The sequence below is a fragment of the Prionailurus viverrinus genome, chromosome E3 (genome assembly GCF_022837055.1).
Source record: "Prionailurus viverrinus isolate Anna chromosome E3, UM_Priviv_1.0, whole genome shotgun sequence".
NCBI classification, from domain to species: domain Eukaryota; kingdom Metazoa; phylum Chordata; class Mammalia; order Carnivora; family Felidae; genus Prionailurus; species Prionailurus viverrinus.
Genome location: NC_062576.1, coordinates 1,504,811 through 1,526,028, shown reverse-complemented (window position 1 = coordinate 1,526,028; position 21,218 = coordinate 1,504,811). Strand labels below are relative to the sequence as shown.

Below are 21,218 nucleotides of genomic sequence, written 5' to 3'. Positions count from 1 at the left end.
AACGCCGCCCGGGAGCCCTGGAGGCCAGGACCCCGGGACAGGAGCGGGAAGGCGGGTGGGCGTGACTCCGGGCGGGGGCGGGACCTCGAGGGGCGGGGCCTGTAGGGGGCGTGGCCGGCTCGAGGCCGTTGTCTGCGCTCGGGACTGGGTGGGGCGCGGCCTGAAGGGGGCGGGGCCGCGGCCCTTGGAGGCGGGCCTCGGGGGCGGGGTCTCGCCGGGGCAGGGGGCTGGGGGCGGGGCCGGCGGGGGGCGGGGCCTGCCGGGGGCTGGCTCGGGCTGCACTCCCGCCGGCCGCGCGGCCGCGGCTCCTCTTCGTCTCCAAGCTCGGGGCCGGGGCCGGGGCCGGGCTTGGGCGGCGGGTCGGAGCCGGGGGTCGGCGGCGAGGTCGGCGGTCCGGCCGGTCGGCGCGGGCGTCGGTCCGCGGCTCCGGGAGGCGCGGTTGGAGCCCCGCGGCCGCCGGGGCGCGCGCGCTGCCCGCATGGCCGCCATCAAGGCGCTGCAGCAGTGGTGCCGGCAGCAGTGCGAGGGCTACCGCGACGTGAGCATCACCAACATGACCACGTCGTTCCGCGACGGCCTGGCCTTCTGCGCCATCCTGCACCGCCACCGGCCCGACCTCCTGTGAGTGCACCTCGGGCGGGGAAGCTGAGCCCCAGGCTGCTGGCGCCGGGGAGCGCGGGTGGGGGAGGGCGCGCGGAGCGGGGTCCTGCGGGCATGACCCGCCCGGTGGCCTCAGTTCGCCCGTCCACCAAGCGGTGCTGGGCCGGAGCCAGCCCTGCCGGCCGCCCCCGCTGACTTAGTCAGTCCGTGAGTCAGGCCGGCGTCCGGGCTCCGGCCACAGCCACTCCTCCCCCCGCGCGTCTCCCTGGGAAAGGGCCGGCGGGGCTACCCTTCTGCGCCGCCTGAGAGCCCCGCCGCCCCAGGGACCACTCACCACATCAGGGAGTGGGTTACTGGGAGCTTCAAGGGCGCTATGCCCTTGACCCTGCCCCAGCAGGTCCAGGCACCTTTGGGAATGCAGCCCCGGGGCGCCGTGGGGGAGGGGCCGACGCAGAGCTGGAAGCCCCAGACTTCCCAGGGTCTTGCGGGCAGGCCTGCCGGGGCACCCCAGGGTGACAGGGTATGAGATGGGGGCTGAGCTCCCATCCCCCGGAACCAAGGCACGTGGGCAGGGGAGAGGACTAAGGCGACTCCCCAGGGAGGGTCTTGGAGTGGTGGCTGGCACTTGTTGCTGGACCTTGTCCCCACCTGGGACCCATTCCACCAGTTATTCACTCAGCAAACGCTCCGGCTGGGCGGCTGGGACCTGGCTTGCTGGGACAGAGCTGTCCTCAGAAAGCCACTTGCCTCCTGGAAACAAATGTTTAAAAGCATTCTGAGAAGTCATGGCTCGTTCCAGGGGTGGCTTGGGGTGCGCGTTTGCCAGGGAGGTCTCAGGGTTGCGAGGGGCCAGAGGCAGCTCCTCAGTGAGGCCTCTCTCTGTACAGATAGGGAAACTGAGGCCCAGAGATGAGGCACCCTTGTTCAGGTCTCAGAGCACATCTGCAGAGCCAAGGCTGGCACTTGGGGCTCCTCCCCCTCACCCAGCTGTAACCTGTACTCCCAGGCACTCTACCGGGAAGCTAGTCTTGAGAAAGAGGCCTGCACGTATTTCCTCCTCCTGCCCAAGGTTGTGAAAGACATTTGTGGAGCTTCATGGGGAGTCGCCCCATGTGGTACTTGGGCAGCAGTGTGTGCCCCCCGCCCAGGGATGTGCCTGCAGGCAGAAGACGTTGGGCAGTGAACACCCTAAGCTGAGCTTTGATGGGGAGGTGGGCTGGGGATGGGACGAGGAGAGGAGGTGGACAGGCCGAGCCCCCCCACCTGGGTGCGGGCAGGTCCCTGGTGAGGCTGGCTGGGGACTGAGCCCAGGCAGCCTGGAGGTCTGCACAAGTCTGCAATTGTAGGGAAGTAAGGTACGCCCGTCTGCTGGCCGGGAGCCTTGGGACCACATCACGGGTATAGCTGCAGAGTTGGGGCTTTTTGGAGCCCCTGGAGCTTCTGTCTGCTTCTAGCAGTGCTGGTTCGGAGGCCCCTGTGTGTGTGTGTGTGTGTGTGTGTGTGTGTGCGCGCGCGCGGGGCACTTGAGCCTGTCCCAGCATGCACTGCCTGAGCATGAGCACAGGCTCGTGCACGTGGGTGTGTACCACGCTGGCACAGGCAGGCGTCATATAACTGTTCATTTAACCGTTAATGAGTTTCTGCTCTGTACCCTGCACTGCAGACTGAATACAGTGGACTTGGCCCCTGCCTCAGGGAGTGGCATTGAGGGCGTCGGGTAATCTCAGTTACTGCTGCCTTGGTTAATGTCCATCTGTCCCCACCGGGCTTTTAGTTCCAGAAGGGTGGGATGTCTTTTTTGTTCACTGCTTATCCTCAGTGCCTGGAACTGTACCTGGCACGACAGGTGTGTGGTGGGTATGAGCACATAGTTGGTACAGACCGAGCTATTACGGTTGAGGGCTTGCACTTGGGACTCCGTAGATACAGTAAGAGTTTGGCAGGTGTCCTGGCCAGGTGGGGGCCCTGCAGGTCCCTGTGTGCAGGAGGGAGGGGAGGAGGCCGGGGGTGCAGGCAGGGGGGTAGCCGTAAAGAAGAGGTGCCGGGTGCCGCCCTCCTAGGGTCGCCTCCAAGGCCGGACTGGGGGCGACCCCCCCACCCCCATGCTCCCCATCCTTCGGAGACCCTCTGGCGGCAGCTGACTTTGCCACCAGGAAGTCCTTCCCTGCGCCTCACGTCCAGCCTTCCTGCTGCACAGAAGCTGCTTCCTCCCTGCGGCCTCCTCGGGAGCAGCTGTGAAGGAGCCGGGCGCCCAGCCAGACAGGTGGCGATTGTGTTGCCCTGACGCTAAGTCCGCTTCTGCTTCTGCCTCCGCCCATGAGATCGTGCGGCCCCGGTCCGGGAGGCACGTGTGACCTGTGCTGGCCCCGCGGGGACACCAGGAGGCGAGCATGGGTTGGGGGGTGGGCCCACCCAGCGAGGCCCCACTGGGAGTTAGCCGGGCAGCACCAGCCCGGGCCCCTGGGGTCTCTCATATCGGCCTCAAGGGAGCCCGCTGCTCTGCCCTCGGGTCTGTTTCCCTGGCTATGCCGACCTCTGCCCAGCAGGCAGGTGAGCGCAGGAGCTGCCCAGGACAAACGGCCCCCTTCCCACCTCGGGGCAGAAAACCTGTAAGGGCTGGGCTCCTGCCCCTTCTGGGCTGACCAGAGGGGGCTGAGGGCTTCAGGGGACAGGCAGGAGGCAGGGGTAGCAGCTCCCGCCAGGGAGGAGGGGCAGGAGCCCTTCCGGGCAGCAGGCACAGGGCTTCCGTGGGCTCCTCCTCCTGGGCCGTCTGTAGGGGGAGCGGACAGACCAGGCCGGTGTGTCAACAAGGCCGGTGGGGGGGCGGGGGGGGGTTCCTGCTGCACACTCGCTGGGCCTCCCAGACCCTCAGGCCCATGGGGAGGGGCACCTGGTCTTTCTCCAGGTCCCTCCAGCCTGGGAGGCCGATGTCAGGTGTCAGTGCTGGGGCACAGCAGGGGCTGGGGGCTCCCCCCTTGGCCATGGCAGGGCTCCCTGAGAACCACATGCAGCCCGGAGTCAGGAGAGGCCCCCCACGCAGACGCTCGGAGACACTACTGTTCCTCTTCCTGGCCCGGAGCGGAGGGTGGGCTGGGCCCAGGCGGCCGGGCTGGCCTCTCCTCCCACGCCGGCCTCTTGGCCAGCAGGAAGCCTCCTGGGGACAGAGGCCTTCTGTTCCCCAGCCTGAGGGCCTGCTTCCCGGGCCCCCGCCACCGCCTTCCGGCCAGACTCTCCAGAATGGACACAGCAGGGGCCGCGGGCACCCTGTGACGCCCCACTCAGGCCACCGCAGAAGCCCCAGGGCTGACTCTCTCAGATGGGCCCTGCCCTGGGCCAAGGTTGGGGGTCAGGGTTTGCTCCGGCCTGGCAGTGAGGCTGAGGTGTCTGACTTGCCCACTAGGTGCAAGGAGGGTGGGGCCTGGGCCCTGCACCCACCCCAGACCTTCTCCCTGGGGCCTTGGTACCTCGTCATGTCCCATGTCTCCCCGGGCTGAGCACTCTATCGCAAGGTCTGTGCTAGCATCTGCCCGGCGTCTCCCTCCCCACTGCCGTGTGGCTTCTGTCTTGTCTCTGTCCCTCTCCATCTCTGTGGAGACAGACACATCTCTGAGATTGTCTCCCCTCTTCCTGTCCGCTCCCCTTCCCGCTGGGATTAATTCCAGATGTGCTGAGGGTACCTGGAAAAGGCATCTTCCCAGCCCAGCGCCCACCCCCCACGTGGTTGCGTTTTGTTCCAGGAAATAAACAGCGTGAGGTCAGCTCTCCAGGAATTTGGAAGGGGGTACACATTCCCAACAGCCCCAAAAGCCCGGAGGCAGGAGGCTGGCTGTCTCAGCAGTGGGAGGTCAACAGTGTTGGTCAGCCGTGGCCAGGGGAGGGCCCGTGCCTCAGGCTCTCTGGGCCACGCCAGGCCAGGCCAGGGCTGGACGCATGCTGGCACCTGGCACACGGCCGACAGGTCAGCGTTTACACGACGCCCACATAGACCCAATGGGTGCGTTCACTGGCTCACGTTGAAAGAATAGACGCCTGAAAAGTCCCCTTGCTTGGCAAGCATTGGAAGAACTCATTCATCAGAGAGCATTTATAGTGCACCAGCTGTATGCAGGTACCTTGGAGTTTTACCAGAAAGAACCTGAATTCAAATTACGGGAGTTTGACTAAAACATGATCTAACTTGGGGAGTGCCCTGGGCCGCAGCCGCCTCGCCGAGGGCCAGCGAGGGCGAAGCTCGTGCATGCTGGTCCAACAAGGCCTTGCACACAGATTGGCCGTCTTCCGGAGGGTTGGCCAAAGCTGGGCTGTCCGTCTGTCAGGCCTGCCCTAGGAGGCTGAGTCAGGTGCCCGAGGGCAGCCTCCTCCTGAGGCTCCAGGCCTCTCCCCCTTGGCTGTGGACGGCCATTGTCTCCCCTTTGTGCGTGTCTGTGTCCTGATTTCCCTTTTTATAAGGACGCCAGCCATTTTGGATAGGGCCCACCCTCCTGACCTCATTTTAACTGGATTCTGTCTATAAAGAAGACCCTGCTTCCAAAGAAGGTCACATTTTGAGGTTCTGGGGATTAAGACTCCAACAGATCGTTTTGGGTGGGGGGGCACGGTTCAGCCCTTCTCAACAAGAGTCCTCCCCCCCCCCCCCCCCATGGCGGAAAGCTGGTCACACCGGGCTTCCTGAGAGGGATGGGCGTGGTCTCTACTTGGCTCTCTCTGAAGGGGTTTGCAAGGCAGCTCAGTCCGGAGATTTCTGCCAGCGCGCCGGCCCCAGAGCTCCAGGCCAGGCAGCCTCAGGGACAAAGGCGATGCCGGCTGAACCCCATGCTGCGGGGGATGTGAGCTCATGGGGCCGCCAGCCAGAGGCAGAGAAGTGTCCACTCAGGGACCTGCAGGGTGCCTGCAGGGAGGGACCCCGGTGGGGTGTGTCAGGCAGGGAAACTGTGTTCCAGCCTCCCGGAACAGCGTGAGCCAAGCTTGGGAGGCTGGGAGGGCAGGACCCTCCGTAGAGAGCTTGGTTCAGGAGGGGTGTGAAAGCCATGAGACTGGCCAGGGTGGTCCAGCTCCACTGTGGAGGCCTTGAGGGCCCAGGGAAGCGGCTGGGACAGGGTCCTGAGGGTGGTGGCCCTTGAACTTGAGTGGGAAGGCAATTCTTTCTGCAGCTTCAGACCCACACCCCCTTGACCTGCTCAGCAGGGGCTGGCACCACTATTGTGGGCACCGGGACCTGCCTGGAGCGCTGAGATGCTCATTCAGGGTCCGGGGGAACAGAGGGCCCCCACGACATCTGCCGGATGCAGCCACTGCAGCCCCCTCCCCAAGGCAGATGCAGGGGGCAGGGGACCTCCTTCTCCTGCATGTTTGGAGACAAAACAGAGCTTGTGACCCTGCCCTCCTGCCACAGGGGCATCTTGCTGAGACACGGCCGTTTGGGTCAGTGACCCGGGGCAGGTCTGGAAAAGAGATTGAGCTTTCAAAGGGATGGGGTGGGGGAGGGAGGGAAGCCACTGAGATTGGAGGCCGGGGCCTGCCAAGAACCCCTTGGGGCGATGCATGGAGACGAGCCACTCCACGCGCCATGGACACTGGTGGGACAGACCCAGGGTGAAGCGCTCATGTGGCCTCGATGATGAAGCAGGAGGCTGCCATGCCCGCCCCCTCTGGCCATGTCTATCTGGAGATAGCGCTGCCCGCCATCTTGTCCTTGCACAAAAGCACCCTCTGTGCTCACGGGGTGGTCTTAGCATCTGGAACACGTTACCTGGGAGGTGGTCCGAGCGGAAACAGTGAGGTTTCCCCAAAGCCAGCCAGGGCGATGGACGTGGGGCTGGAGGCCGGCAGGGGGGGTCCTCCTAGGAGGGAGGTGGGCCAACGGCAGCCCCGTCCCGTCCCTGCCACGTGGCCCGGGGCCCTGGCCCTGCTCTTTTGGGACCCGCTGCAGCTGGGGCCCCCCAGCCTGCGGTCAGAAGCTGCTGTCCCCCTCTCAGATGGGCACCGTGGGCCGAGAGAGGAGAGGGCTCCCCCAGGGTCCGACGGTGCAGCCTGGCTGAGTTGGGACGCAGATTTCAGCCCGAGCCCTTCCCCACACCACAGGGCTTCCCGAACAATCCAGTGCACACTGAAGGGGCAGAACTGCCATTGAGGACCCCACAGACGGCAGAGAGGACAGACAGATGGGTATTTGAACGGCCCTCCCAGAAACGTCAGCCTGCATCCGGCTGAGCCCCTGCTGGGCCTGGCTGTGTTTTCTGCTCTGAGCGACCCTGCAGGGGTGCAGTGGGCTGAGATGTGCCCGTGTGGGTGTGGGCACCGAGTCCCGGGCCAGCCTGGCCCTGGTGCAGGGCTTGCCTGAGTGTCTGAATGTTGGCTTTGCTCTTGGCCTCTCCAGGAAGGCCCACTATCCAGGCTGGGCCAGCGAGCCCATTCGTGGCTGCTGTGTGACCTCACTCCTTCCCAGCTGCCGCTCCTGGCCTCAGTTTCCCTATTTCAGCAGGATCACCTCTGAGCTGCTTTGGACACCTATATTTTTGTCTTCCAGAAACTTTGATGCTCTCAGGAAAGAAAACATTTATGAGAACAACAAACTGGTGAGTGCCCCCTGCTCCTGACTCAAAGCTGGCTTGGTGGGCCTGCCCTGTGCCGGCACCCAGGTCCCGTGGACCACCCTCGGGCACCTCCGGGAGCAGCTGTGGTAGTTGCTGCCAGGGCAGATGAGCACATGGAGACCGGAGGCACGCTGCCGAGTTCCGCAACCGGTCCTGAGCCGGGTGACCCCAACCTCAGAAATAGCCTCCAGTCTGATGCCCAGGCCCTCCCGGCCCCCTTTTTCCTGTCGGGGAAGGAAGGGGTTGCGAGTAGCTGAGTGGGGTCCAGATGTGGCTCTGGGAGGATGGGGCCCTTGGCTTGGCCCTTCCCCACCCTGTGGGGGACCAACCGCCCTGAGCTGGACTGTCAGACTGGCCGCCAGGGTCTCAAGCACACTGCCTGTGGCCGCTCTCTGCTGGCTGGCCAGGCCCTGCCCTGTCCTCGCCTCAGTTTCTTTGCTGCAGAATTAGCCCCATTATCTCGATGGGCTGACGCCCAGAGGGACAGGCAGACGCACACCCTGCGGCCGCGGGTCCAGAGCTGGCTTTCCAGCGGGGGTGACAGAGGGAGCTCTGCAGGTCAAAGCTGCGTGTCCCATGCGGTCCCTGCTCGGCTGGTGGACGATTTCAATTTAAGTGTAACTGAATTAAGAAGTAATAAGATGACAACTTTAATTTCTCGGCAGCACTGTCCACACTTCAAACATTCCCTCCCATTGGACAGCTTGAAATAGAGCTGGTCCATCGTCACAGGAAGTTGTGCTGGGGCACTAGAGCATGTGTGCGGGAGTGAACACGTGGGGACAACGGAGTGGAGGTGTATGCCACCGTGGTCTTCATGAGCAGGGCAGGGCAGGCCTCTGCAGTGACAGTGGGGCCCTGTGGACTCTTGGAGGAGGGGCGGCCTGGTGGGGGTACTGCCAGGGACCAGGGCACTAGGCAGGAGGGCACCTGGCTAGGAGGAGTAAGAGCGGGGAGGGGGGTGGCTGGGGGGCGCGGCCAGAATGGGGGCGTGACCGGAACAGAGTGGGGGTGTGGCTGGAACGGAGGGGGCGTGTCCAGAACAGTGTGGGGCGTGGCCAGAGCAGAGGGGTGTGGCCAGAACGGAGTGGGGGCGTGACTGGAACATAGTGGGATGTGTGGCTGGACCGGAGTGAGGGCGTGCCCAGAACGGTGAGGGCGTGACCGGAGCGGGAGGAAGGGGGTGCGGCCGGAACAGGGTGGGGGCGTGGCCACAGCAGAAGGGGGTGTGGTGGGAAGGGTGGGGGTGTGGCTGGAAGACTTAGGGCGTGGCCCGGACCGAGCGGGGGTGTGGCCTGAACAGAGTGGGGGTGTGGCCGGAGCAGGGCAAGGGAAGCACTTGGCTTCCTCCCTGGGGGCTGCTGTGCTGGCTGCGCTCGGGGTCTGCAGGGTCTATGTTGACACTGGGGTGGGTGGTGAGAAGACGATGGTGGCAGCAGGAGGAGTCAGATTTGGGGTGTATTTTGAAGGGGAGTCCAAGGAGATTGGAGATCTTTGACCTGAGTGTGGAGGGACATCACCGCTGGGCGGGCTTAGGTCTGGGAGGGCTCAGGAGCCCCGTTTCGGACACCTAAAGACCAGCAGTTTAGGGGAAGGGTCCAGATGGGGACTTGAGGGTTGTCAGGTGAGGGATGGGTGTCTACAGGCAGGAGATGCCAGGCTGGCCAAGTCTGAGACCCAGTCCCCAGCAACTTCAGTCCTGTGTGGTCGCACTGTGATCCCCATTGTACAGACCGGTAAACTGAGGCTCAGGGAGGTCATGTCTGAGCAGACCTTGAACTTTGAACCCAGAGCTTTCTGGGCCTGACGGGGTTTCTGGTCTCCTTCCGGGAGGAGCTTGGTGGCCTGGCTGAGAGGGAGGGGGGAATGTCTCCCAGCCCACCCGTGCTGACTACTCCCACTCCCACCCAAGGCCTTCCGTGTGGCCGAGGAGCAGTTGGGCATCCCGGCCCTGCTGGACGCTGAGGACATGGTGGCCCTGAAGGTGCCCGACCGGCTGAGCATCCTGACCTACGTGTCACAGTACTACAACTACTTCCATGGACGCTCCCCTAGTGAGTCGGGGCTGGAGGCCTCCTCTGCCAGCTCAGCACCGGCCCCCAGCATTGCCCGGCGGGGGCGGGAAGTGGGAAGCCAGTCTGTTCTGGCACCCCTCTGGTGCCGCACATGTGGAGCCCCCCATGATCCCCATGCTTCCCCTCAGGGGAGCACGGCCCCCCATTGTGCTGCTGCAAGGGTTGAGCAAGGGTCCGGGTGTCCCCGGCCCCACACCCACTTGCCCACTGAACGCATGAACCCAGATCCTGCCTGTCCTTCCCCTCTGGGCCTCGGTTTGCCCATCTGCACCCCTGGAGCCTATGCCCACAAATCTTGCCTCAGGCGGCTTGGCGGACCCCAGGGTGGGCTCCCGGGCCTGACTCCAGAGGCCCTCACCGCCCCACCCCCCAACCCCCCACATTTGGCCTTACAGACACCAAGCTAACCCTGGCCGGGTGGGTCCTCCGGGCAGGGTCGGGGCCGGGCCCAAGGGACTTGATTCCCGCTGCTTTATGCACCCTGAAGCTCAGCCACTCCCCTCCCCCCACATTCCTCATCCAGCCTTAGAAATCCCCGGAACAACTCTGGGCACAGGACCAGCCCCGCCTTGATATTTCCACTTTGTGGAGAAACAGAAAAGTCCCATTTCTCCCGACCCAGATCAGGGCTCTCAGAGCCAGAGGGAGGGGCACGGGTGAGGCCAGGCCCCTGCTGGGAATGTGCACTTGGGGTTGCTGGGGCTGCCCCTCCCAGGCCCCCAGAACAGCAGGAGCTGCCCTTCCCGACACCCCCGGCTCCGGGCCCCGTGTTGGGCACTGGCATCTGCAGGGCACCCAGAGCAGGGGTGGGCCCAGATGACTTCAGAGCCTGACCCTCTGTGTCTGGTGCCAGTTGGGGGCATGGCCGGTATCAAGCGGCCCCCGTCGGACTCCGACGAGGAACCGTCTGGGAAGAAGGCCCTGCCCCAGCTGGCCAGACCCTCACCCACCCCAGCCCAGGGCCGGCCACTGTCTCCAGCCAGCACAAAGCCCGCCGCCCAGTGGAAGGATGGGAGTTCAGAGGGCCCCCTGCGGAAGATTGTAAGCACCCCGGCCCTGCCTTCCTTCTGGCTCTTGGGACTGAGTGTGGCCTCTACACCCTGGGCACCTGGGATGGAGGACCCTTGGGTCCCTGGCACGGCCTTAGCTGCTGTTTATCAGGAACCCACCGGGAGTGACTCCACGAGCTCCTTCAACCCTGTGTGGTCGGGATATGATCCCCGTTGTACAGATAGGTAAACTGAGGCCCAGGAAGGTCTAGGTCTGCTCTGAGCAGGGCTAGAACCTTGAACCCAGAACTTTCTGGTTCCTAAGCCGTTTCTGGCCTCCCGGGTGGGTCAGGAAAGAGCCCTGGGTGTGTCCTTCCTGCCTGTCCAGCGCTTTAGGGTGCCCCCACTTTCAGAGGTGGGGACAGAGGACGAGTGACATGCTGTGGTTGGGCGCCCCCTGCTGTCCCAGGGACTGAGCAGCCGGCGGCCCCAGCCTTAAGATTGCTGGGGGGAGGGAAGGGGGGGACGGAGCAGCAGGAGGGCCCGAATCTGTCTCCTGTTCCCCCAGACCCTCGAGGTCAGGTCCCTATAGCCCCTCTCCTTGGGCCGGGCTGCAGACCCTGCACTTGGGAGTCCAGCCGGCCTGGGCATGGGCCATCCTGGCTGCGCCTGGCAGACAGCTATCCTCGGGGCCTCAGCCCTCTGGTCCAAGCAGCGGGATCTTGCCGCGGATGAGGCAGCTGTCGGGAGGGAGGGCCGGGGCACACGACCTACACTGGCCTGGGCTGGGGGCTCAGGCGTGTCAGCCTCCCCCTCCACCCCCCCCCCCCCCCCCCCAGGGCCAGGCCTCGGCGGGCAGCTCCATCAGCAGCACCTGTGGGATCTGTGGCAAACACGTGCACCTCGTGCAACGACACCTGGCTGACGGGAGGCTCTACCACCGGAACTGCTTCAGGTAGGGCCTGTGCACGTGCACGTGTGTACACGCGCACGTTTGTGAGCCCCTGTGTGCGTGTGTGCTGACAGGCACAGATGCTTCCTGGGTATCTGAGCCCCCAGCAGGATCCTTGCGGGGTCTGTGACTCAGAATGGTCACTGTGCGTGAGGAGGGCTGTCTGCTGGATGAGCAGACGCCGGGTTCCACGAGCGTGCGCTCCCGGCAGAGCGTGTGATGGAGAAGTGCACGCCGGCCCGGAGCCTGCTCACGGGTCCTCCTCTGCCCTGCACCAGGTGTAAGCAGTGCTCCAACACACTGCATTCGGGGGCCTACAGGGCCACCGCCGAGCCCGGCGTCTTCGTGTGTTCCAGCCACCACCCCGAAGCCACCTCTGCAAGCCCCACGTTGCCGCGCTTGGCCCCCCAACAGCCCAGGGCTGTCCCCTTGGACTCCAAGCCGCCCAGAGCCCCATGGAAGGCCCAAGAAGCAAATGGGCACAGAGACACGGGGACAAAGGCCAGGCCAGCGGCCTGGGAGCCTGTGGTGGGCAACTCAACTCCCAAAGGTGTCGCCCCCACTACGACTGAGCCTCGGGCCACCGCCTCCTCCCACGTCCACGAGGGGAGCCCAGCCGGGTCCTCGGCGGGCCCGCCGGGTGGCAAAGCCAACGTGCCCGTGGCCAACAGTTCCCCGAGAGGGTGGTCGTCGCTGGGACAGGACAGGGCAGCAGTCGGCCCCCACCCTGCCGCGACCCCAAGTGCCCCAGACTCTCGCCCAGCCACGCTGCAAGGCCGGGTGACCCCCCAAGGGGCAGCCCCCCAGACCAAGCTCAGGTTGGGCCCAGTGTCTCCGGTCCCGGCAGACACCCCAGACTGGACCCCATCGGCCTCCAGGACACAGCAGGCCCGGGAGAGTTTCTTCCAGACGCCCGCAGCTGCCCCCAGCCCAGCTGGCAGGGCCCCAGCTCCCGCGGATGTGCCTTCTGGGGACGGCGGCAGGGAACAGGCACTGAGCTTCCTGCAGAAGACCCTGCCGGGGCTCAGGGAGACCGGCGCTCAGGAGCCTGGCAGGTGGGTGGGGGCAGGGCGGGGGCAGCCAAGGAGGGTTCCAGGCCTGGCCTGGCTGTAGGACTGACTGTGGGGCTGTGTTCCCCAGCCTCAGTTTCCTCAGCTGGGAAATGGGGAAAATGAGTTGGGGCCCAAAGTGCCTGGTGGTCGGCAGGAGGGGGTTGTGCCGGACACACTCTTGGGGGCCGCCCCCTGGCACATCCTGAGATCCACCTGAGGACCCCCGATGGGGAGCCAGAGGCCGTGAGTGGTCCCGGTGTCGAGTCTGGCCTTGGCGGAGCTCAGCCCCCCCGCCCGTGTCGCACACCGGACACAGCAGGCTCTGACGGGTCAGACGGTCCCTGCGGTAGTTTCCCGAGGCTGCTGGGACACACACCACGCGCTGGGGGCTAAAGCAACACAAAACCGTTCTCTCCCAGTTCCTGAGGCCCGAAGGCTGAACTCCAGGTGGGCGTTCCCCGCGAGGGCCGGCGGGGGTGGGGGGCCCTGCCGCCTCTTCCAGCTCCCGGTGGCCCCGGTTCCCGGCCTGTGGCCACACGCTCCCTCCTGGCCTCCAGGGTCACCTGGCCTTCTTCCCTCTGTGTCCGTCTTCTACTTCTCTGTCTCTTATGAGGACACCCCCACTCTAATCCAGGATGACCTCATCTAAACTTGATTCCATCTGCAAAGGTTCTATTTCCAAATGAGGCCACACTCTGGCCTTCCGAGTAGACCTGAATTTGGGGGGGACGCCACTCACCACACGACGGTGGCCTAGTGAGCGAGGGGATCGCGTGCCGGGCTGGCTGCTGCCGCTGTGCCCGCCGCCTTGTGCTGCCCCTTGTTTTGGGGGGAGCATTCTGGCCCCTCTGGATCAGCTGGGGGTGCCCAGGGAGGGTGAGCCTGCCCCCCTGCTGCAGGCCGGGGGATGTCCGGGCACCTGGGGGCCAAGGCTGCTCGGCCGTGTGAGAGCTCTGCGCGGGGGACCCCGGGCTGGGTGTCTGCTCCTCCTGGCTGCCCTGGGCTCAGAGAGCAGGGGGGAGAGAAAGTGGCTTCAGAGGGAGAACAGGGCACAGAGCAGCTGCCCTGGCTGGAGGAGGCGCCCAGCTTGCCGCCCTGCACGCAGGTGTGCCCCAGGGGATGCAGGGCGGCCCAGTGACAGGCAGCCCCCTGGAGGCCTCGAGCGTGTTGCTGAGGGTGGGGCTAGGCAGGCCCGGCTGGTCCACGGCTCTGGGCAGGGCGCCCACAGTGAACCCCAGGTGCCTCTAGGCAGGTAGATGGAAGGGGGGTGCCTGGGAGGGAGCTATCCCACGCCCCATGAGGGGTGTGTTTTGGGGTATTTTAATCTCAGCTGATGCCGAAATTAAGCAGGAAGGTAAAATCAGGTGCCGCTATACAGCTGTGTCAGAAGTGGGTGCCCTTGGCCTGTCCCTCGGAGGGGCTATCTCCCTCAGGAGGGTGGGCATTAGGAACCAGCTGCCAGGGGAGGCTGAGGGGCTTCTGCCTGGGGGGCATGGTTGGAAGGGCTCCTGGATCCACCTGTGCCTGATGCCTCCTCTCTCACCTGTAGGCCCTCCCCAGTCACCTCCCCTGCTCTGAAATCCTACACCAGAACGGAAGGGCCACGAGCAAGTCCAGCGGCCAAGCTGTCACTGCTGGCATCTCCCCAAGCCCTTAATCCCCCTGCGAGGACTGAGCCACCAGCCCCCCTAAGCAGAGGCATCACCTCGCAGGCTTCCCCGCCACCCCAGAGCTCGCCCGTATCCTCGGGGGCTGGCAAGGCGGGTGCTGGCTCCAGGCTGAAGCCGGAGGTCCCACTGGCAAAGGGTAAGAGCTCCCCCGATGCGGGGTGGGGTGGGGGAGCCCGGGTCTGCCGCTGCGCTCCCCGGAGATCTGCCGGCTTCCGGCCTGGCTCCCAGGCTCCCGCTCCGCGTCCCCGTCACTCACGCTGCTCCACAGCACCCGCCGGCCCTCGCTCTCTCCCGAGTCCGCCTCACTCCAAGTTAGCGGTGGCAGACGCCCCTCGGCGTGGCGCGGCCAGACGGCCACCGCTCACCCGCCCCGCCGTCCCAGCCCGTCAGCGCCGTGTCCCCAGTGACGGTGTAGGCGGGCAGGCAGCTACCGTGCTCCTGTTCTGCCCCGGCCACGGGGTCACCGCCTCCCACGAGGCTCTACATCCACGGTTCCCGAGCGTGTCTGTCCTTCCTGCACTGTTCTGATGATGGTGCCCTGTGCTCTGAGGGTCCCAAAGCCCCCTGGACACGGGGCCCCGCCTGGAGCCCGGAGCCCCCTCGGACCGAATCTCGTTTCATGGCCTCACTTTCCTGGGCTGCTCCTCACGCTTTTCTGCGGAACTATGGAGCTGGCTCTCTTCCGGGCGCCTGGACGTCTCTTAGTGCTGAGCAGTGAGCCGGGCTCAGAGAGCACCCCGTGCAGAGGGTTTTGCCGAGCTCGCTCCGTTGGCTGAGCCCCCGTCATGAAAGCCACTCCGTTCTGAGCCAAGGGGGCCTGCCGACGGGCTATCACGGCTTAGCCACACGTCCCGCAGGCGCACAGCTCACTCGGCATCCGCGGGCCTCACCTGGCCACACCCTCACCCATTTGGAAGCAGGGGAAGTTGAGGCTCAGAGAGGGGAGCGATTCCCCTGAGCACACACAGCACAGGCGGTCAGGCTTGAAGTCCTGAGCCCGATTCCCAGCCGGACTCCTTCCCGTGGGCCGGGCTGCTCTGTGTCCACCTGAGAGGGGATGGCTGCAGGCAGGTGGGGGCGGGGAGATCCAGCCTTTCCCAGCAGACCCCCCTTGCCCGGAACACCCCTCCCCCCCCCCCGCCCATGACCTGTGTCCCTGCCCTCACCTAGGCCCCAGTGCCAGCCCCCAGGAAGGCCAGGAGGACGGGCCGGCAGGATGGAGGGCCCGCCTGAAGCCTGTGGAGAAGAAAAACCCTGCTGAGAGGTGAGGGGTGGGTGGGGCCTGAGCGGCAGCCTGTGGCCCAGGGCTAGCACCGGGCCTGGCACACGTCAGCAGACGCCTGCAGGTAAACGACGGCACATGGACCGACCGAGGCACCCGTGGGAGGGGTCTGTGCACAGCCGCCCGGACCTCTCTCCCGTAGCAGAAGCCAGTTCACAGCAGCCCGAGCGAGGAGGGGGCCGTCACACCGGCCTGCATTCCCTTCATGTAGCTGGAAGGTTGGGAGGGTGGGCAGGGGGATGACAGCCATGGGCTGGTGGGTGCCCACCAGGCCTGAGCCCGGAGCGGGGAAGGGGCTCGGTTAGGACGGGGAAGGGAGAGGCTGCCGCAGCCTTCCTTGAATGAGGCCACGGGTACCCTGGCCAGACCGTCACACGCGCCCACCCCGGGGGGCCGGACGTGCTGGTCCAGGGTCACCGTGCAGGGTGGTCGCCCCCCGCGTAGTACGATGCCCAAGGGCAGGCAGCACACTTGGGGACCTGCCCCGGGGCGGGTGTCTGGGTCCCGGGGCGCGTCAGCTGAGCACGTGCTCCCACCCACAGAGCCGGGTGCGTGTGTGAACACGCACCTGTGTTCTGGGGGTTCACAGCCGGTCGGGTGCGCGTGCCCGGAGCTGCGCCGTGGGCTCCATCCTGGCCTCCAGCGTGGGGGGTTGGGCGACGGCCCGTGCCCCCCTTGGCTGACCCCCTGCCCTCTGTCTAGGGGTCCAGAGTCGAAGGAGCCACGGATCCTGGGAGAGCCTAGGGCGGGCGAGGCACCCGGGAAGGTCCCTGGGAGCTCTGCGGGGCACGTCCACACCCCCCCGGCCCCTCTTGGGCCTGAGAGGACACGGGGCGCAGCGAGCCCTGGGCCCAGCCTCTCAGGTAATACTGGGCGGGAACCCGGCCCCGGGGTGCCCGAGGAGCTGGTGTGGGGGTGGCGGCCTATGCGTGCCTTTACGCTTGCACACGTGTAAGCGTGGCTGTTCCCGCACGCTCAGCTGCCCCTGGATCCACATCCAGCCCCCACACCTCTTCCCGCGTGACCTTGAGCGGGTCTCCAGCCCCCTGGGCTCATCTGCCCCTGTGCTGTCGAGGGTACAGACCTCCCTCCCTGTGTGGACGTGGGCAGGGGGCTGTGAGGACTGACCCCATGTTGGCCTATGGGGCCCCGGGTTGGGGAAGCGGTAGGGGGGAGGGCGACGAACCTGCCGGCTCGACAAGTGACCCTGTCCCCTGCCCTCGGGCAGCCGCATCCCCCTCCCTGGCCCCGGTCCCGACCCCGACCCACCGCAGGAAGCTGGCCGTCCCTGCCAGTCTGGACGTTTCTGGAGACTGGCTTTGTCCCGAGCCCCGGGAGCAGGAAGCCGCAGCCGGGAGCTGGAAGAAGGAGAAAGAGAAGCCCCCTGCTCAGGACGCACCAGGTCAGCCCCGAGACACCGGCCCCCATGCTGTCTGGGATGCAGAGGAAGGGGCTCATCTGAGGAGGGAGCGTCTGGTGGGGTTTGCAGGGTGACGAGCCCAAGGGGCCCAGGACGGAGGGAAGGCAGCAGCCTGGGGCACGCCTGCAGCTCTGAGCAATGCGGGCGGGAGGGGCGGCCGGGAGCCTACGGGACCCGGGACCCAGCCCCCAGCGCTTCCCTGCCAGCGCCCACCGGACAGAGGCCCCGGCTCCTCCCGGCACCCGACTGGCCTGGCGATGATGGGGCGTTCGCTCTCGGCAGCTCGCCGGATGGGGTGTCCGGCTGCTGACCCGGGGGCGGGTGGGGGCCGGGGTCAGGTGCGGTGCACTTCTCACGGCCTGCTGGGTGGGGCGGGGGCATCCCGGGCAGGCGGGATCCGGGTCGCGTTGGGCCCGGCACCCCCAGGTCCAGGAGGGAGACTTGTCTTGCCATCTCCAGGGAGGCCCGTGAGCTCGGCCGGCGCCCCCACCCTACCTGGCAAGGCAGTGACCAGCGCGAGCAAGGTGAGTGGGCCGGGGTGCAGGTGGGCAAGGTGCACGGCCCGGCCTCCCCGACTGCCCCTCAGCACCCCTCTGTCCCCAGCTGCACCCTGACTACGTGCCCGAGGAGATCCAGAGACAGATGCAGAACATCGCCAGGCAGCTGGATGCCCTGGAGCTCAAGGGCGTGGAGCTGGAGAAGCGTCTGCGCGCGGCTGAGGGGGGTGAGCCACGGGCACGCCGCCCCGGGCCGGGCCAGCCCCCTCCCGCGTGCCCGGCCTGACCCGTCCCGGCCCCCCTCCCCAGATGCCTCGGAGGACACGCTCATGGTCGACTGGTTCCAGCTCATTCACAAGAAGCAGCTGCTGCTGAGGCAGGAGTCGGAGCTGATGTACAAGTGAGGGGTCTTTGCCCGAAGGGCCCTCCCCGACGCGGCCGCCGCCTCTGGGTGCAGGCTGGGCTCAGGCCAAGGGGCGGCCGGCCAGGCGGGGCGGGCCTCACGCCTGTGTCCCCTCGGCAGGGCCAAGGACCAGCGCCTGGCAGAGCAGCAGCTGGACCTGGAGGGGGAGCTCCGTCGGCTGATGGCCAAGCCCGGTGCGTCCCGCCCACCACCGGGAGCCCGGCCCGCCAGGGGTGGCGCTCAGTCCTGGCCGCGGGCACGGATGTGGCATTCCCAGGCCCCTCCAGCGGGCTGCCTGGGTGGCCACCCCTTGGGGAGGCTCACGGGTTGTGGTTATGGCACACATTCTGGAGCCCAGGGTCCAGTCTGTGCTCCCCCACGCCTGGCTGTGTGTCCTTGGCCGGGGCACTCGACCCGACTCTGTGCTTGCAAAGTGGGGACGCTAGCCTCCACCGCCCTCAGCCGCAGCGACTGAGTGAGCTAATATGTAGGCGCACACAGCCCAGACTAGCGTGGCCTGTCGGTTTTGTGGATGGCGTGGCTGAGGGCCTGGGGCAGGGGCTCGGGTCCTGGCGGTCCCGACTCTGCCTTTCCTTGCCGTGGGATGGGGCAAGCAGCGCCAGGTCTCTGATCTGGTCGTTCTTCCACTCATCCCTCCCCTCGTCCACCCGTCCACCCATCCATCCACCCATCCGTCCATCCAGCATTGCCAGGAGTTCACTGCAGAAGGGCAGGCTCTGTCCAGTTGCTCCCGAGACCCTCCCCCCACCTCCAGTGGAGGAGCCTGACCCTGAGGAGTGGGGACAGTGTGTCCCTGAGCAGGTTGGGACAGCAGGGCTGCCGCTGAAGGCAGGCTGTCCCTGCAGAGTGTCTGAAGTCATCCCAGGACCGGCAGCGGGAGCAGGACCTGCTAAACCAGTACGTGAATACGGTGGATGACCGCAGCAGCATTGTGGACGTCCTGGAGGAGGACCGGCTCAGGTGAGGGCGGGGTCTTGGGGCCCAGGTGATGGGGCGCTAGAACCCTGGCTCCTCCGTGCCAGGTCTGGACTGGCCACCTCATGCTCAGAACCTCTCCCCCGCCCCATCGGCAGGGAGGTACAAGACCCCCGCCGTGTGCGTCCTGCAGGCGGGGGCACTGCGCCCAAAGGCAGACCCAGCCTAGGCAGCCTGACTCAGAGGTTCTCCCCGACAAAGCCCCTCGAGCCCCGTGTTCCCTGACCCTCGGGGGTCAGCGCCTGCTCACGGAGTTGCGCGAGGACGGAAACATTCTATACCGCGACTGGCTCACCGTGGTAGCCACAGGTGGCTACTGGGCACTTGCAGTGTGACCCGTGCAACAGAGGAGAGAAATTTACACTTTTTTTTTTACTAAATACACACAGCCACCTGTATCTCCTGGTGCTGCACTGGGCCGCCAGCGTCGTGACCACCCCGACGGGGCGTTTCTGTCCCCATGTGTAAATGAGGGGCCTGCCGGGGCCACGCAGAGTCAGTGGCCAAGGTTCTTAGACGCGTCCCTCTGTGAGCTTGCCCCCAGGTCCTCCTAGGGCCCTTCTGTCCCCATGGCACGGACGAGGGTCTGGACCCAGACAGGGTCGGCCGAGGGGGCGGGGAGAGCAGCTGGTGCAGGTGTCAGGTGGGCTCAAGGCTCGGGCGTGAGTCCGACAGAGGCCCGCCGCCCTCACTGCCACACCGCCCCCGTTTCAGAGAGCGAGAGGAGGACGAGGTGCTTCAGAACATGATCCAGAATCTGGGTAACTGTGGGAGCGGTCGGGGCCGGGCCTCCCGTGGGGTGGGTGCCAGGCCCCATCTGGCAGATGCGGCCTGAGGACCGAAAGGCTCACCCCAAGGGAGCAAGCTTCCCATCGCTCCGAGGAGCCCCAACCGGCAGCTCCTGATCCTGTGGTCAGGGGCGAGGGGCGTGACCGGTGCCAGCGGGGGCTCTAAAGGCTGGCGGCGCGTAGGTGGTTCCCACGAGGGAGGGCGGAGGGCCTGGCTTCCTACAGGCTCCGGGGGCCCAGGGAGGGCCCTGGTGGGTGGGAGGGAAGGGCGTTCTCGGCAGGGGCAGTGTCCTCAGTGTCCGTCCCCCCACCCCCAGACCTCCACAGAAGCAGCGGGGACCAGAGGAAGAACCCCAAGTTCCGCTTGTCCAGGATCTGGTCCCTGAAGGGCAGAAGCAAAACCCCTGAGTGAGCTGCCTGGCGGGGACGCGGGACCCTCGCCCTTGACCCGGACAGGGCCGGCACCGGGGGGGTGGGGACCTGGACCACCCTGTCTGTGGGGTCTGAGCCGTCTCAATAAAGAAACTGACCACGTGGCCTGGCTCCCTCTCCTGTGCGCCACGGGCTCCCGGGCGGCCTGGAGGTCGTGGCCGGCATCCAGTTCTGCGCCAGCATGGACGTGTCTGTGGCCTTGAGCAGGCGCTGACCCTCCCTGGGCTGGCCTGGACCCTCAGAGATGGGCATTTAAGCTGCTTCCTGGCCCGGCTCCAGGGACAGGAGCCGGGCACAGAGCAGGTCTGTGCCAGGTTCACTCAGGCGCGGGCCCCACGCACGATCTCCAAAGCTCGAGATCTGTGACCTTGGCCTTTAGGGCGGAGGTGAGCTATGCCCTGGGCTGGAAGCATCATTGCCCCAGGCCCTGGTATCCAGCAGGCAGTGGGGCTCACCGCCTTTGCCGACCTCTGGCGGAGAGAGGGCGCGGTCAAGGCAGAGAAGGCCGAAGGGGCGCGGGTTCCCGGCAGCTCACCCAGAGCCCCTGCCCAGCACTGCCCGCACTCGGGGCACCCAGGCCTCAGTGTCCCCTTTTGTGTGGGGAGCTGGCGTGTGTCTGTGCTGTCCCCAGCCATGGTGGGAGCCCGCTGCGGTGGTCCTCGTGGACCCTGAGCAGTGCCACAGCACCAACACTCCCCAGCCTGGTGGCAGATGGGGTCAAGACCCCAAGCGTCCCAGGCAGGACAGAGCAGGGAGACCCTGCTGAGTAGGCCGGGGCCCCACGGGGCTCCCACTGCATCCTGTTGCCTTTACGGGGGGGGGGGGTGCTGGAGGGTCTCAGCCGGGGACTTTTGGGACCTGAGGTCAGGCTGTGACATGGGACAGGGAGGGTGGCTGCCTGGTACAGACACGATGCAGAGACGCTCAGCTCTGTGGCCCGTGGACCAGAGCCCCGCCCCCTCTGAGCCTCTGACGACCTACAGCTGGGCTGCACACGGGCTGTGAGGCCCGACAGGGCCACTGGGGTGCTTCTGGACACCGGGGCCGGCGGCAGTGTGGCCTCTTCACCACCAGGGGGAGGCAGAGGGCCAGCCAGCAGGGACGGGGCAGCGGAGACGCGAGGAAGCTGTGTTTTACAGACAAGGAAACAGGCTCAGAGAGGCCATGCGACCCCCCTGAAGCTACACAGCGTTAGGTGGGGCCTGGGCCTGGAGCCTGGGACCCTCCCCCGAGGCTCAGGGAGCCCCTGGCGGGCTGGGGTGCGTGTGGAGTCTTTGAGACGGGGGTGGGCAAGGATTCCAAGGACGGCATGCGGTCCCACCCAGGACAGCCCGGGGGGGGGGGGGGGCGGGGGGGACAGCTGGGGACACGCGCCTCAGGCGTCCCCACAGGGTGAGGGTGTGCCCCTCCCCACGGCTGCTCCCTGGGGTGCCGGCTGGGCACAGGCTGGTGCTCGGCAACAGAGCCCT

General features: G+C 66.3%; 1 protein-coding gene across 3 annotated transcripts; it reads left to right on the top strand.

Moving 5' to 3' along the window:
* Positions 1-281: 281 nt before the first annotated feature.
* On the top strand, positions 282-19,853 carry MICALL2 (MICAL like 2). Of its 3 annotated transcripts, XM_047838889.1 has the most exons (18): positions 485-621; positions 6,682-6,765; positions 7,127-7,175; positions 9,106-9,247; positions 10,122-10,309; positions 11,097-11,212; positions 11,488-12,264; positions 13,811-14,067; positions 15,102-15,195; positions 15,916-16,076; positions 16,442-16,615; positions 17,093-17,157; positions 17,237-17,357; positions 17,440-17,530; positions 17,654-17,727; positions 18,400-18,514; positions 19,244-19,290; positions 19,635-19,853. In XM_047838889.1, exons 4-18 carry the CDS (start codon positions 9,163-9,165, stop codon positions 19,727-19,729), a joined length of 2,460 nt encoding a protein of 819 aa, XP_047694845.1. In that variant the 5' UTR covers positions 485-621; positions 6,682-6,765; positions 7,127-7,175; positions 9,106-9,162; the 3' UTR covers positions 19,730-19,853. The 3 variants fall into 3 exon arrangements, with proteins under 3 accessions (XP_047694844.1, XP_047694845.1, XP_047694846.1); XM_047838888.1 differs by lacking the exon at positions 6,682-6,765 and having other exon boundaries at positions 282-621; XM_047838890.1 differs by lacking the exons at positions 485-621; positions 6,682-6,765; positions 7,127-7,175 and adding an exon at positions 8,538-8,929.
* Positions 19,854-21,218: the final 1,365 nt, after the last annotated feature.